This window comes from Topomyia yanbarensis, chromosome 3, assembly GCF_030247195.1.
Source record: "Topomyia yanbarensis strain Yona2022 chromosome 3, ASM3024719v1, whole genome shotgun sequence".
Classification (NCBI taxonomy): Eukaryota; Metazoa; Arthropoda; class Insecta; order Diptera; family Culicidae; genus Topomyia; species Topomyia yanbarensis.
In genome coordinates, this window is record NC_080672.1 from 428,485,071 (window position 1) to 428,502,511 (window position 17,441).

Below are 17,441 nucleotides of genomic sequence, written 5' to 3' on the forward strand. Positions count from 1 at the left end.
GGCATGCTATCAGATACCCAGTTTGGTTTTCGGAGGGGAAAGGGAACGAATGATTGTCTGGCGCTACTTTCGTCAGAAATCCAACTAGCTTACGCAAAAAAGAACAAATGGCGTCTGTGTTTTAGACATAAAAGGAGCGTTCGACTCTGTTTCCATTGATGTTCTCTCAGAGAAACTATATCAATGTGGTCTTTCACCAATATTACATAATTATTTGTACAACTTATTGTCAGAAAAACACTTGCATTTTTCATATAGCGATTTGGCAACATTCAGAATAAGTTACATGGGTCTCCCACAAGGTTCTTGTTTAAGCCCCCTTCTCTACAATTTTTACGTGAATGACATTGATAATTGTATTGTCAGCCCATGCACTCTAAGGTAACTTGCAGATGATGGCGTGGTTTCTGTTACAGGACCAAAAGCCATAAATTTACAACAACCACTGCAAGATAGTTTGGATAATTTATCAAGTTGGGCTTTGAAGCTAGGCATCGATTTCTCTACGGAGAAAACAGAGTTGGTTGTTTTTTCAAGGAAGCGTGATCCAGCTCAGCTTCAGTTGGTTGGTAGAACGATAGCCCAAGTCATGACCTTTAAATATCTCGGAATTTGGTTCGATTCTAAAGGTACATGGGGAGGCCACATTAGGTATCTGATAAAGAAGTGCCAACAAAGGATAAATTTTCTCCGAACAATAACTGGATCTTGGTGGGGTGCTCATCCAAGTGACGTGATAAGATTGTATCAAACAACGATACTTTCAGTAATGGAATATGGGTGCTTCTGTTTCCGTTCAGCTGCAAACACTCACATTATTAAATTGGAACGAATACAGTATCGTTGCTTACAAATCGCCTTAGGTTCCATGCAATCGACACATACGATGAGTCTTGAAGTACTAGCGGGAGTTCTTCCCCTAAAAGATCGATTCTGGGATCTCTCGTCTCGTTTACTTATACGATGTGAGGTTATGAATCCACTGGTAATTGAAAATTTTGAAAGACTTGTCGAGCTTCAATCCCAAACCAGATTCATGACGCCATCTAGTTATGTTATGACATGTGTTAATATACTAGATACTCCCGATTCCACTTTATTTTTCGACACGTCCATGCAAGAGGAAATTCGAAAAATCCCGGATCACCTGCGCTCTCTGGAGATCCCTAAAATATTCATAAGTAAATACCAACACATTGACTGCCATAAAATCTTCTACACTGATGGGTCACTAATCAATGAGGCCACTGGCTTCGGTATTTTCAACAATAACACCTCGATCTCTTTCAAGCTTGCAGAACCTGCCTCTGTTTACACAGCCGAACTAGCAGCTGTTCACTATAGTCTGGAAATTATTGATACTTTACTTCCGAGCCATTATTTCATCCTCACAGATAGCCTCAGCACAATTAAGGCACTACGCTCTTTAAAGCTTGATAATCACGCTCCGTTCTTCTTGAAGAAGATACGAGAATACTTAACTAAATTAACAAATAAATCTTATCAAATTACCTTAGTGTGGATTCCCGCTCATTGCTCCATACCGGGTAATGAGAGAGCGGATAATTTAGCCAAAATAGGGGCACTGGACGGTGACATCTATGAAAGACCTATTGCCTTCAATGAATTTTATAGCGCTTCTCGTCAGAGGACGCTTACTAGTTGGCAAACATCATGGGACAATGGAGATCTGGGACGGTGGTTGCACTCAATTATCCCTAAAGTATCAACGAAGGCATGGTTCAAAGGGTTGGATGTAAGTCGAAACTTCATTCGTGTGATGTCTAGGCTCATATCCAACCATTATACGTTGAATGCGCATCTCCGCCGTATTGGGATCGCAGAAGATAATCAATGTGCTTGCGGAGAGGGTTACGAAGACATTGAACATGTTGTTTGGTCTTGCACTGAATATCATGAAGCCAGATCCCAATTAATAGACTCCTTACGAGCCAGAAGAAAACCACCCTATGTTCCTGTTCGTGATATCCTCGCTTTACGAGATCTTACATACATGGGCCTTATTTATCATTTCCTGAAAACAATAAATATTCAAATATAATTATCCCCACAACGTTTCTAGTTTTTTCCCTTGCTACTCACAAACAATTTAGATTTCTGCGCAGTTAGTTAAGTTAGATAAAATGATATAAATAAAGAAAAAAATAAACAAAGATTACAGAAAAACTATGAATAGGTTTACAATGAAATTCAAGAAAATAATATAAATATTCAAAATGATGATTATCCTCAGTGTTAGCATTAGAAAGTGAATTTTTATTATAACGTGATAGTCTTAAGAACTTTTGTAACATGTTATGTAAAAAAAAACCTCGCATAAAAAAGCTTTTGCAAATGCCGTGTCAAATAAACGTTTCATGAAAAAAGTGCATTTCTTAAGAACGATTTCTTGCATACGAAATTGTATTACACCATTCCAATCAAAACTCATATGTTAAGCATAAAGAACCGCTAACTTGACGATTCTTTTTAATTTTCATTATTTGCAATCCTACCTAGTGGCTATTCATATAATTGCTTATACAAAAAATAATCAAATGCTCATAAAAATCGATTCTTGCATGCACAAAACGACATTTCTCATCACTTTCTGTGTTGCTGTTTCCATTCAGGTATTTTTTTTTGTTTGATATTTACATGATTTGTCAACTATAGCATCCTCACTAAGCGATCTGTTACAAGATCACATTTACACAATTTACCAAAAGTCCTCATGATGTTTAAAATATGAGGTTATCTTCAGAGACCATTCATAAATTACGTAACGCTTTTAGGGGAAAAGGGGTACGACAAAAAGTGACATCTTGTGACATATGGGGGAGGGGGAGTAAGCTAGAACGTAACGTAACATGCTTTAACTGAAGAAAAAAATGTTACGTAATAAGGGAGGTGGGAGGATAGATAAATTTGTGACAATTTGTTACGTGGAGGAGCAGGAATTTTGGGCAATTTTTGCGTTACGCATTAAATTACGTTAAATGACACAATTGTAACATTTGGTGCTTTAGAAACATTTTGATTATATTTTGGGGGTCTGAAAAAGCAAAATTCAATAAAAAATTAAAATTTATATTTTGGCATATTTCGGATCTCTAAGATAAGAAAAATATGCTCAAAAAAGGATTTATTCGAATTCAACTTGGTTCATCTGCTAGAGCCCATCAGACTACTATCTATCAATTTTCACATGAGGCTGACAAAATGGGGTAAAAAACTGATAAAATCGGGGGTAGACAAAATCGGGTCTTCACTCTAAAACAAATGTAAAAGTACTGTTACTGTCGGGTCGCAATGAAACGCTGCTGCGTTTAGTATTTAGAGGAGTAAAACGACTATTATGAATAAGATGATTGATTTTCATCAAGATTTTTCCCAATTCATTCCAACCATCAATCTCGTTTTCTTGACCTTGTCTATCATCCCGCTTTAGAAATATCCATTTCCACCATTAGTTCACCACTATATGAAGAAGCTTTAGCTGTGAATCGTCGCAATTTTCGGAAAACTGATCTAGTAGCTCTACGCCGCTCACCGTTGCTGATTGACTGGGGTGTACTACTTGATCAAGTGGATGTAGATGTTGCAGTTGATCTCTATAATCGGTTACTCCTTGACTGTGTTGAAAAATCTGTTCCAAATTATCAACCTCCCAGGAAGCCTCCCTGGTCGAACGCAATGCTTCGGAATCCGTGCCAAAGCTCTACGTGCGTGCACAAATCGACGATGCCCTATTCTCAAGCGCTTTTTCGCAATAGCCAGTAACGAGTACCGCTGTTATAATAAATTGCTGTCCAAAGGATATGTGCACCGCATCCAACAAATCTTACGACGAAATCCGAAGGGCTTCTGGACTTTTGTTAATACGAAGAGGAAGGAAACGGGTCTTCCGTCTAAGATGGTCTACAATGGCGTAGTAGCGACTACGACAGCGACAAAGTGCTCCCTATTTGCCAGTTACTTCTCGAGTGTCTTTACGACTGCCATCGAGCTCGACAACGCGTTCCGTGACGTTCCCGTTGGTGCGATGGATATGGATGTATTCACCATTTCAGACGGTTCTCTCTGCAATACAAAAAACGAAATCGTCATATGCTCCAGGACTAAGTGTTATGCCTTCAGCAGTTCTGAAAAAATGTTCGGATATTTTAGCGATTCCACTGACGCATCTTTTTAATGTGTCACTACAGCAGCAAAAAATTCCCGATGATTGGAAGTGTTCAGTCATGTTTCCGGTACACAAGAAAGGTGACAAAAGCAACATCGAGAACTACCGGGGAATCACTTCGCTGAGAGTCGAGCCTAAAATTTTCGAGTCGCTTATCAACGAAGTGCTGTTCTCTGCTAGTAAACATTACATAAGCACTTGTCTTTCCCGGTCGATCGGTGGAGACGAACCAGGTCTCCTTCACATCCTTTTGTACGGAACAAATGTCCAAACAACTGCAGGTGGACACGATCTACACAGATCTTAAGGCTGCTTTCGACACTATTAACCATGAGATACTGCTAACAAAGCTTGATAAACTTGGATGCACTGCCTGATTCTGCCGTTGGCTTCGGTCATATCTTGTTCACCGTAAAGTCATTGTTCAAATTGGTGGCAATGAATCTGAGTCCTTTTCCAACCATTCTGGAGTTCCTCAAGGTAGTACGCTTGGTCCGCTACTGTTTCCACTGTTCGAGAATGATGTGGCTTTCGTCCTAATGCGTGGAGGGACACTGTTCTTCGCCGAGGACTTGAAAATATTTCTAATTATAAGCAAAGAAGCCGATTGCAACATGTTTACATTCAACTACAACATCGCTGGAACTCTGCTGCAACGCGTTGATCATGTAAAATACTTGGGCGTCATCCTTGATGATAGGCTAACGTACACCCATCACTTCTCAGCGATCATTGACAAAGCTAATCGTCTACTAGGTTTTATGTTCAAAATATCCAACGAATTCCGGGACCCTTTGTGCTTCAAAGCGTTGTATTGTTCACTGGTGCGCTCACAGTTGGAATTCGCAAACGTCGTCCATGCAACTTGGAGCCAAAGAATTGAAGCCGTCCAGCGCAGATTCATAAGATATACGAAGACCGTTGTCGATTACTAGGACTGCACACTTTAGAAGATCGTAGTCACGCGTCGCAAGCTGCCTTCGTATCTAAGCTTCTTCTCGCCGAATATGATGTTCTCGATCTCCTATCACAAATTAATCTCTACGCACAAACCCGTGTCCTTCGTCCTCGAACACTGTTGCAGACTGAAATGCGTAACACTAACTACGCTGCCAACAGTCCGATACTAGCAATGGTCCGTCGCTTCAACGATTTTACCGACATCTTCGACTTCGGTCTTTAGGTTAATTATTTGAAATTTAGTTCATTAAGACTCATTGTCAGATGGACGTAAAAAAATAAGGGTGCCTTTCCTATCTTACCAAAAACTTCTGAGAAATTCTTATATCTGGGGAATGAATTTCTGGGTATTAGTTCATTATAGGTAATGCTGTTCTGGGAAAGGGTACATTCTGGTGTAGGTTTTTATACGAATTGGTGCTTTCAAGGGTATAATTTTCTGGAGAATTTTTTTTTTTCTAGGGAAAAAAGCCTTGGTGTTTTAGTTTTTGAGGAATGGTTCTCGGTTCCGACAGCATAATTCATTAAATTGACTTTACGCTTGTCCGGACATGCCGCAGATTCGCATTTAATGTCAAAAGATCCTGACTCCTGTGTTGCAGAAGACAAAGAGTTAAGTAGCCGGGAAACTCTAAGCTTGTTCATTGACCCTACTCCAGGCTTTTCTAAACTTTCTTACTTCAAATCCTTACTCTTCCTTGAGTACTATGGCTCTTAATATTTGGAAAATACTTCACCTTCCAGTCCCTTGCTAATTATATGTCGTTACAATATAAAAAAATAAAAAAAAAAAGGAAAAAGATTGACTCACTATAAGTCGTTAATAAAAAAGGAAAAAAAAATATGCCGTGTTCTACAGGGTTCTAAATTTTTTGTTCAAAAATATTTTTATACTTGTTTCGATACCTTTAGATAATTTTAAATGTTAGAAAATATTCCATAATTAATAATTTTGTGTAAAATGATGTAATTTTTTTTATCAAACTTTGTATGAACATATCTACTATACTAATAGATCGTTACTTTTAAAGCACTCATACAATATTTTATTCTTTATGAACTAGTAAAATGATTTGATATAAATTGGAACATTGAAATAGTTTTGCCTAAAATTTGCACGACATAGAACGTATTAACTAATGTTGGGGAGACTTGACCAAGTGGCGATAAGCTGAAGAAAGATAAATATTGTCTAATATTTACTATGCTGTGGTACCTACTGTTAATGTTAATCACTTCACAAAAAATCTCACATCAAATATCAGGCTACATCTTTTAGTACTAGTAAGCAAAGTTAGCAGTAATATGACTAATTTCATGACTTGTGAAAATGCAGTGTAAGCAGTACAGCTAATCCTCAAAAGGTAATGCATTAAAAACAGTCGAAATTTATGAAATGCAACCCTTTTATATTTTTTACTGGTACCTGAGGATCTCGACAATATGGCAAAAAAGGATTACAGTATGTTTTATGTCATTATTTGTTGTTCTGATTTTTTAACCCATTCATGCCCATGTTGTTTGTGGATAACAATGTTTTTAAACAGCTATAATTTTTGATTGAGGTAAGATTTGCTCACAGAAACAAGTAAAGCTAATAAATATGACTGTTACCTTTCATTTGAGTATTAACACTTATAAGGATCAGCTTTAGAACTGAAGTTATTGTAATTAGTCTGATTGGATTCCGATGGAGCAGTGCTGCCAGCGACAGTTTGCCTTGACGACGGAAAATGAATTTTTCAAATATCACTTTGTTATGTTGCAATATTATTGAAAACTGATAAAACATATCAATTTAGACTGTCTTTGGCAATGTTTTTCTCTCAAGTGGACTATCGTAAATATTCTAGAAAAATTGTATTGAGCATTGGAAGGTAAAAAATGAGCAGCTTTGTTTATGAAAAAAGGCTTTTCGTGTTTTTTGGCCCCACCGTTGTCAAGGAAAAATAGTTTTGAAATCCTACATACACTAAAAAAAAGTTGGGCATGAAAGGGCTAAAATTTTCTTGGTCAAGTCTCACCAGGCCTTGGTCAAGTCTCCCCGCAGTGGGGAGACTTGACCAAAAAAAAACGAGCACTAAAACTTTTATAACTTTTGAAAAAATAAATTAAAAATTCTGCCAAAAATTATGGACACGCATAATACCTTTGCACATTATATCTCAATGACTCTGGAAGGATTGAAAGCTTTTTTAGAGATTTATGCAGATTTAGCTGAAAACCTGGTCACTTCCCATGTTTCCCTACTTGAAACGTATAGAATGAGCTTCTTTTCAGTGAAACGCAAATGATGTTATGCTACTGCTTGGTTACTTTAGCCAACCAGGGCCTAGACAGGTTGCCTCAAGGCACGGATACGCTTACACCAGTTCGTTGTCCTCGAAAACGAACTAATTCGCATGTTGCTAGAAGAGTTTCGTTTTTCTAAATCAAATAAGCATGGCTTCCAACCATTAGGCTCGTTCTTCTACAACTCATCATCGGATTGCTCTGCCTGAGGGGCCTATAAAAAAAGCTTCTACTGCTGTCGTTCCTCTGGAGAATATTTTATCTTCCATCGTAACCTCATTACAATATGAAGAAGCCCGTGCTGTTTATCGTTTTAATTGCGCCGTTCCCTATTGCTGGTCAACTGGAGTGTACCGTCTGACCAAGTGGGCCGTTGACCTTTATAACGGATTACTGCTGAACTGTGTTGAGACATCGGTGCCTTCTATCAATCCTCCCTGGTCTAACACCACTCTTCGGAATATAAAAGATACACAAATGTCCTCTTTCCATGCGCTTCTTCACAATATACAGCAATGAGTACGGCAATCTCAATAAGCTTTTGTACAAATGATATTTGAACAGCATCCAACAAAACTCCCAAGGTCTGGTTTTTCGTTAATACGACGAGAAAGGTAAAAGGTCTCTTGTTTAATTTAGAAAGTTTTATAAAAACGAAAAGGCAACTACGACTGTGGCAAAATGTTCATTAAATGCAAGATATTTTGCAAGCGTCTTCCCAACTGTTGTGCCATCTGCAATCGATCTCGACCAAAATGCCGTTCGTGATGTTTCCGTTGACATGGATATATTTACGGTACCTGTAACCCGGAAAATTAAATCATCGTATGCTCCAGGGTTCAGTGCCAAGCTTTCAGCAGATCTGAAAAAATGTTCTGATATTTTATCACTTCCAGTTTTTTTACTATGTCACTCTCCAAAAGCAATCATTTTCAGATAATTGTAAGTATTCAGTCATGGTTCGGGTACATAAGAAATGCAGTGAATCACTTTACTGAAAGTCGAGTCAAAAATTTCCGAATCGCTTGTCAATGAGGCACTGTTTTCAGTTGGACGACATTACATTAGCGCTTGTTGGTACGGATTCTTCCCGTCTCGAACGTTTGAGATGAAACTAGTCAGCTTCAGGCCACGATCTATACAAATCTTAAGACGGCGTTCGACGCTGTTAATCATGAGATATTGCTAGCAAAGATTGATAGGCTGGGATGTACCGCCAGGTTCTGCCACTGGCTTTTATCCTACATTGTACACCGCGAGGGAGTTTGTTTTTTAAATTCCGGAGTTTTCCAAGATAGTACGTTAGATCCGCTACTATTTTCGTTATTCGTGAATGACTGAACTGAGATGTCTCATTGATACATTTTGCAACTGGTGTGAGCGAAACAAGTTGATCCTTAGTTTTGCGAAATATTTTGTCATCAGTTTTCATCGTACGAGGGACATATTTGTTATATGGCAACGAATTGACCACGTAACATTATTGACAAAGCAAATCGTTTGTTAGGTTTTGTGTTACAAATTTCCAGCAAATTCCGGGATCCTTTGTGTTTCAAAGATTTATATTGCTCACTGGAATCACAGGATTTAAGCTGTCCAGCGGAAACTCATACAATATGCTTTGCGTCAATTACCATGGAACGATCCGTTGAACGAGATTCTTTGCAGGACTACATATTTTATCCATCATCCCCGATACTCATTCTGTTTTAGAAACCACATTGTTTGACAGTTCAATGTGTTCCACCTAGCACTTCACGTTATTCATAACCGGCGCCCAGATGTTTTTCCTGATAATGTTGTTGAGCGATTTGTAAATCTTTCGCGCATCGTTCCTGGAAAATCCTCCCTCAGCTTATCATATTCTTCCCTGTTCCTTCGTATAGTCGCTGAAAGCATTCGGTTTCTCACCTAGGCATTGTTGTCAGTCGCTCTTTAGCATATGGCATCGACATAAGTAATCACTGCATTACGCACGTGTGGTACCCCACACATCTGTGACTGTTGTACTCTTAGATTCATGAAGCTGTTGGCCCGCTGCGTTCAAGTTAACTCTTATTGGTCGATCTTCGATTCGTTCATCGAGCTTCTGGGTAAAGTCCCCAACAACATTCGCATATTTCTCTAACACCAGGAACCGGTAGGTCCTGACATCAACAAAATCGGAGAAATGTCGACTGTCTATCAACACATGGTCGATTTGCTAGCAAGTTTCGCTATTCGGGTGTCTTCACATCTACTTCCGAATATCCTTCCGTGCAAAATATGTGCTATAGAGAGTCGTGTCTCTGGCTGCGTCGACATTAATCACCGGCCGTTGTCGTTGGTAGTTGAGCGACAGCACAAAAGAATCCCTTCCGACCTGTGCATTTGTGTCCACAATAATAAGTTTTGCGTCATGTTTTAGGCACTCTCCGTAGTTCTGGTCTAATCGTCTTTAATGTTATGTCATTCTGATGAAAATTGACTTTCTGTGCATTTTTGCCTCTCTCTGATAGAAAGGTTATCCAACCGGTTTGAAAATCGACAACCTGAATTCGGGCGGAGGGTCCATTTTTTATTAGTAAAGCTAAAGTCGTTGCCATGAAAGGGAAAGTTGGGGGATAGACACCCCCACCCTCCCCTACAAATTAAATAAATTAGCATGGTAAAATGGAATTAATAAAATATTAGATTTTTTTTAAAATGTTTTTCAAATTTATGAACATGAGCCTAACTTAGGTGCTAAATCGATTGCCATATACGCAGTTCACCTAGGTTCGACTTTCAATCCCGCACATAAGGTTTAAACAGGTGAAGCAAATATAGCAATCATCTTCAACACATAGCTAATCGGGTTCGTGATTATCGACGAGCTTCGTCACGGTTCCATGCTGTTATGGAATTACAGCTTGCATATGTAAGAAAGGCACAATTGCACCCTCTAGGTGGATTAAAAGATTACACGGAAGAACTTTCTCCGATCTCTTACCAACCCGCCTGTTCGATCTATTAGGATGACCTAATTGGTCAGCTTTTCTTGGAGAAGCGCCGTCACGGCGTCCCTTTACTCTACATCCAGACCTTGTCCGACCGCCATTCCTGCCCGGCTGGTCAACTGGTAGTTCTCAGGCCCACCATATTGCGTCGCCATCGTAGTGAGCTAGAGAAAAACATTTTCGTGATAAACTGTACTATAAATTGAGCGACCGAAAATAAAAGTCCTAAGAACAGAACATGATTTGTAAAAACCGCTTTAAATATATTAGAATATAAAAACCGGATATAAACTTCTTGCATAAAATTGGATTGGGACTATCCGTCTTAAGATTCGGTAAAAAAAACTATATAAAATAAATACAAAAACCGGAAAAAATCTATCCGACTGTTAATCTTGAACATCACTATATACGGATGCTCCTGCATACGATTTATTTATTTTAACCAGTTTTTATACTAGAGGTTCAACCTTGCCGAGTTTTGTGTGTGAACTTCTTAAGTGACTCCTATGCCGAAAGATATCTGTCCAATTTTTACGCCAGAAGTTTATTTTCGATTTTTATATCCTAATATGTTTGAAATGGGTTTAACGAAGCAAACAAAGCGAAGATTTTAATTTTCGGTCGCTCAATTGCAAATTCAAAAGAGTTTCCTGAAGTGCGACGATCGCGATCGCTGCATCTGATCGTTAGTTGTTTATCCGTAGTGCAACAGGATCTTAGATAGTTTCACGATATTTTGTTATTCTCTTCTCACAACATTCTGTTCATGGACATCTTTCGTTACTCCAGCTAATCCGATGAAAACGGCTTGTTCGATACAAGTGCGTCTTTCAGCATTCTTCTCGATGATGATCCCGTGCATTAGATTTGCGACACCGTTTTGTTCCGGTGTGAACAAAAATTTTCTGGAGTAGCACTCATTTGTGAAAGTTTTTATGAGAGTCGCATTAACATTTTCAGTCCCATTGCCGGATCTCAAAACCTTGAACTTCTCTCTTGTCTGACGTTAAAACATCATTTAGAAATCCTGGTATACTTCGAAGGCATCACTTTTCCTATCCAGGGAATAAATCGGATCTTTCCTCCTGCGTCGTTGATGAACATCATCAAGTAACAGCTACCTCCGAGCGAGGGAATTTAAAATGGTTTGATGAGATTATATCCTATTATTGAACAAAATAATCGGCAATGTCTCCTAAAAGCAGATTATCTTATCTCACAATAACAGCGACAAAATATAACAGACAACCAAAAGAACGACATCCCAATCCTGACTTTAAAGATAACGCAAAAGCAAGACAACTAAATCAACGACAGCATGGATGAAAACGACAAAATATTTAATTTCAACCGTTGAATACCACTGATCTTTTTTATGGCAAAAATTTCCGTTGGTACTGAAAAAACATCATTTTCTTTTTCTACGTGATTTTTAGTGTCAGCAGGATCCGATTACACAACGGTACCAAGTACCAAGACAATGTTTCGCGCTTTCAAGCCGGTTCCGTTAAGTTTCCGTATTGATACGTGTGAAATAAGTGAGTAAAAAGACCAATCCATCTCGTTTTGACGTAACTGTGATGCTCAACTAGACTCCAATTCACAATGTACATAACCTAGTGTTTGGTATGTTTATTAAACAAATGGAAATTGTGACTATTAGCAGTGTATATATAAGAACAGCAGAGAGAAATTTAGTATATACTGTTTTGCAGGAATGCTTCTGAATACGATCAAATCTAATGGGAGTCTTTATAGTACGGGTTCATGAACTTGATAACTCACACATCCAATGAAGATTAATAATAAGTCATGCAGATATAGGTAAAAAGGGGGGAAATATGTATATAAATAATATATGAATAAACCATCAACACAGCAAAAGAAAATAATTTCGCGAGCAGAATCTAGTGTTAAGGGATCTCGATATGTGTTCCATCCATCACCAACTACAGTACCAACAAAGTATGTTGTAATACAAAATATTGCTTCCTTTTCTGGGTAAACGAAACTTTGTGTACAAGATTGCAGTTCGATTCTGCATTAAAAGCAAACAATAGAACGAAGACGTTACAAGCAAATCCAATCACTGAGCCATGTTTAATCAACAAATGTTAATAAAGAATATCGTTTAATTATATTCGTGTCGTATTAGTAGGGAAAAAAGTTCAATAAAACAGTCTAGAGCAACGAAATAAACCATTGTGTCATGCATTTTTTTACTGCAAAGGTAAAATCGTTTTAAAAACAGCGTTCCGTTATTGTCCAGTAGCAAGTAACAGCAATTAATAGTCGAACTCCGGCAGTTAACATACTGAAAATGTATAAGCTAAAAAATATCTACCCAAAAATAAAACTTGATATTATTCAATAGAAAAAAAAACTTACTACCAATTCATTAAACCTTTGAATCGCATTTCTAACAACTGATAATTTTCAATGCGTTCAGAATTCGAAATAACGATGCTACTCTACAAAGTATAATAAGCACAAGCGATAACTATGTTATTTTCTTTTCTTTTCTACTGTTTTTTATTGCTGTCTGAGGGTTCTAACTTTTCAATTTTGAACATCGAAACATTACATAAACTACTGGTGAAGAATAAGTGTTCTGTACATTTTATGATTCCACAGTAATTTATGTGAGATCGGATGACTTTTTGAAATAACTCGAAAAGAACTATTTGGAAGGAGAAAGTGCACAGTGTGTTTTTGTGTCTATTTGATGTGTTTTGTGTGAAAGGAAGAAATAAGTGATAGCAGTAGAAAAAGTTGATTTTTGAATAAACAATATTGGTTTCGAAAGGGAACAATTTTGACTAGTTGGTCTACAGGGGAACAACAAACTAAATTTCTCTAAATAACTGCTGTGGGAAGGATGGTGGACGAGAGGAAGAAGGAAGAGCGCCTTTGGCGTCAGAGGGACCGGTGGTAGTGTGTATGAAGCAAGGGATCGGCCAAAAAAGCCAAAACTTACCGGTAACAGCGCTGGGGGTGTCGTTGAGATCGTCTGAGGCAGCTGCTGGTTTGTTTGCACAATGGTGGTATGTCCGACGGTGGCGTTTGGCCGTATCTGCTGGGCTGTTATATGCCGAGGCCCACTAGCAGTAAGGGTAGTGTGTTGTTGAGCTTGCTGTGATATCGGTGTTGGTATCCGAACCGTCGTCGCCGGCCGTATTGTCGTCTGTCCTATCCGGGGTATCGTTGTTGCCCCGGACTGCGTGGTCAGCATTCTAATCTGCGTCTGACCGACCATACTGTTCTGCGTGATGATGGGCTGCGTTACGGGACGAATTTGGGCCTAAAAGAAATAATCGTGATTAGTGTGGACAATGGTTATTTTTATTCGTGCGCTAGAGCCGGTTTCATATAATCTCCCTGCCAAATCTTCTCTAAACACACAAATGAGGATTCCACGTACTATTTTTTCATTCCATTTTTCTCCCATAATGTAATGGAATGTTAACATTTGCTTTAACAGTCTCAGGGCTCAATATTCGCATGTCAAGAGAGTATTTATTTAAGGGCCAAGGAACTGGTTGAGCGTCTCTATGGATAGAACACTTGGTGGTATTGTGCGTGGGGAAAATATGTTCTGTTTAGCCAGTTTATCCACACAAAACCTTTATTAAAGTCTAAATGTAGAATATGAATCGATTTAATAGACAATCACGATTCAAATTAAAAGTTGTTGGAAAAACGATCAACCTAGCTGAATGGTACTTTTGAAAAGCTGTAGCCAGTTGGTAGTGGAGTGAAACCTGTGCAATGGATTGATCATAAACCAGGGCCTAGCAACAGTTTGATCCCCAGAGTTATCAGAATAGGGGTTACCTTCACGAACTACCCCAGCAGACACTAGAATACGGAGAATGTCAGCCAGATTAGGAGAGCAGGCATGCTTGTGGAGCAACAATATCGAGCCGCTGTTTACAAAGAAAGCTACCCTCAGATCGGGTCTTATAATGTAGAAACTGACAATTGGCTTGAAAAACAAGGCTACTAGAACAATATTCCATTAGTTTGTAAGAAAACCCAAAATCCCAAAGGGATTCATAGTTGTGGGATATTTTCGCCATAGTGCTGAACAACCTGTCGATAGTTAGATGGAAACAACTTAATCAAAAGAACACTCGAATTCTAGGCCTTATAATCACCTTAGAAGTGAATACCATCTCCTCGGAAAGACTAGAGTGACGGATCGAGATTGACTATAGATACGGTCAGGCTGAAGTGCATCAGCAAGAAAGAGCAGGACGCCACACGGTATAACAATCATATCACGAAAGACTTCATCGTTATAGAACAATCGGATCCCTCTCGATGTCCAAGAACCTCTGTCAAGACCCAGGACACGCGGAACCGTGTGCGACCATAAATCGGATTGGGTTTATCCAAGATAAATGGGTAGTAGGGTATCGTGTTCGCGGACTTCCAACACAAAGATGTCAGTTGCTTTACTCTAAAGGCGAAGGTCGTCCAAATACAGCTATTTTCATCAGCACGTGAAAATCCCAGTACTGGTATAATTAATCATAAAATCACACGAGTTCGGGAAGTTGACTATAGTGTTCAAATCAGTTGCTTCTTTCTCTTCACGCTACAGCATTCCTAGAAAATATCTCTATCATTTATCAAGATCTCCTCTGTAGAAAGTCACGAATTGGTCAGAATTTATTGATATGCGCATTGTAAAATTTTCTAAATGTTTAAAATATTTGGTATTGTTGGTATCAAATCGCTCCTTAATCGAACAAATTCATATATCCAAAATCTCGCAAAACATTTTTCTTTAACAATATTTTGGCGATTAGAAAATGGTTTTCCGTAGCGTATTCGACCTGCTTCGGATCTTTGCGTTTTCGTAGCAATTACTATCCTTGAGTTGGTGTCAGTTATTGACGAGTAGAATACGAAACATTTATCTGGATCAGTTCAAGATCAAATAGAGCAGCTCAAGTTCCACTCGAAATACATTGACGAAAACAGAAAAATTCCATTGCCGTGGAAGCAGCATACTTGACGCAGGTTCAAGCATGACGCACTTTCCAATTCATTCGATCTTGACTTCCTTTTACTTTGCACTGTACCACTCAAAACTCTTAGTCTTTTGTTCACACTTATTATAATACAACGTATTCATAACAATAACAAAATCTTTGACGGCTACTAATTATCGTAAATCGAAAAAGTCATCTGTCAAATGCTTCGTAATATTCGTAAGTTTTCATTAAGTATTATTTGTGATTTTCGCAGTTTTTGAACGTAAATATTCTGCGTTAATTTGGGCTCACGCCAATTATTTGGCGATCAAACAAGGGAAAGTACATGACCTACAACGATACTGGTACGAATAGGTGCATCTATACGTTTCGTTTGATGTTTTCAAGTCCAACGTTGGTAGGAAGCTGAAGCTACGATTCCGGTAAACCTAACCCATTTGCAGAAGGAATTCTCGGCCGCAAGTGGATAAAGTTAGTTCTCCTGCGTCACCCTGAATACTTTCTTCGCATACCCATTGCTATTTCTAAACAGCGCACTGCTGTTACGGAAACGCATATCAGGAACTGATTTAATGAATTATATTTCTAGACCAGTTTTTTCGAGAAACCTGAGCGCTTGATCAATATGGATGAACTAGCGGTTAGAATGATTCAGACAAAAGTCAAAATTCAAGAATATGTCCTCACAAGAAATTGAAACTCGGGAAAATAAAGCTGGACGGTTGGGCGGAACCAATCAGGATGGTTGACACAAGAAACATTTTTGGGGTTCCTTGAACTGAATTATTGTTCATAACAGTTTTTGCAACCGACCGAGACGGTTGTGCCTCCAGGTGGAAGGATTTGTTCTCGAGAGAGTGACGGAGTGCGAGACGCTGTATGCGTTATTGTGGGAGAGAGAGAGAGAGAGACCAGTTTGTTAAGTGTGAGTCGACAGTTGATACGTCGGAGGCGTGGTCAACGGCATCCTCGACAAGTGGTGTTTTGACAGCAAACCGCGGGTAGACGAATTTGCCTACCGCGGTGGCAGAGATCGACAGTGATCGTGCCTGTACACACAGAAAAAAATATAGTGTATTGGTGTCGTCGGGCAATTCTAATCGACGAGAGGGAAGCGTCACAGGTAGACCCATTTGCTCTATTTGTCTACCGCAGAAGTGGTACGACGAATAAGGAAAACAAGTGGCACTGAAAAGTGCCGCATCGACAGTGGGATTTTCGCAGCAAGCCACAGGTAGCCACATTTGTCTACCGAGGTGGTGGAAACGGAGAGAGCGCGCTTGTGGTGGTGATACCGACGAGCAGCTTAATCGGAGAGAGTTTTGAAGTGTTGCAGGTAGGACTATTTCTCTACTGAAGAAGCAACGCGACGAAGAAGAACAGCAGGTGTCACATTGTCAAACAACGGGCACCGAGGTTACAACGTAACACATGAGGTGTGTTCTACAGGTATAACAGGTATATTTTTCATTCCTTTTTGTGATAGTTTTTCTTGCTAGGTAAAATGGATGAAGAGATGGGAGAACGAGTAACAGACCCTCCCCCTAAGCCTTATGCTGAAAATGTAAATCCGACTAGAATTAAAATTTACCCAGAGTCGTCAACGGGACCATGGATTGTATTTATTAGGCGTAAAGTAAAGGCGCTAAATATTATTCAAATTTCTAAAGATTTGACTTCGCGATTCTCGGATGTAAAAGAGATCGTCAAAGTCAATAAAGATAAAATACGCATTGTCGTTGGTAGTTTCAAACAAGCCAATGCAATTGCTTCTTGCGAGCTTTTTACGCGTGAGTATAGAGCGTATATTCCTTCAAAGGAAATTGAAATTGATGGGGTCATCACAGAATCGAGTTTGACTGTTGATGACTTAGTTAAGCATGGGGTTGGTCGTTTCAAAGACACCATACTTAAAGACGTAAAAATACTTGAATGCAAGCAATTGCATTCAGTATCACACGAAGGAGATAAAAAAGTTTATCGACTGTCTGACTCATTTCGAGTGACTTTCGCTGGGTC

General features: G+C 39.0%; 1 protein-coding gene across 11 annotated transcripts in view; it reads right to left on the reverse strand.

Annotated features, from left to right (window-relative positions):
• LOC131693337 (transcription initiation factor TFIID subunit 4) overlaps window positions 1-17,441 on the reverse strand; it is a 69,369-nt gene that overhangs the window by 4,585 nt on the left and 47,343 nt on the right. For all 11 annotated transcript variants that reach the window (XM_058981062.1, XM_058981067.1, XM_058981070.1 and 8 more), the window contains one exon: window positions 13,397-13,720. In XM_058981062.1, coding sequence (XP_058837045.1) covers window positions 13,397-13,720 — 324 coding nt within the window. The remainder of the gene's footprint in view (window positions 1-13,396; window positions 13,721-17,441) is intronic.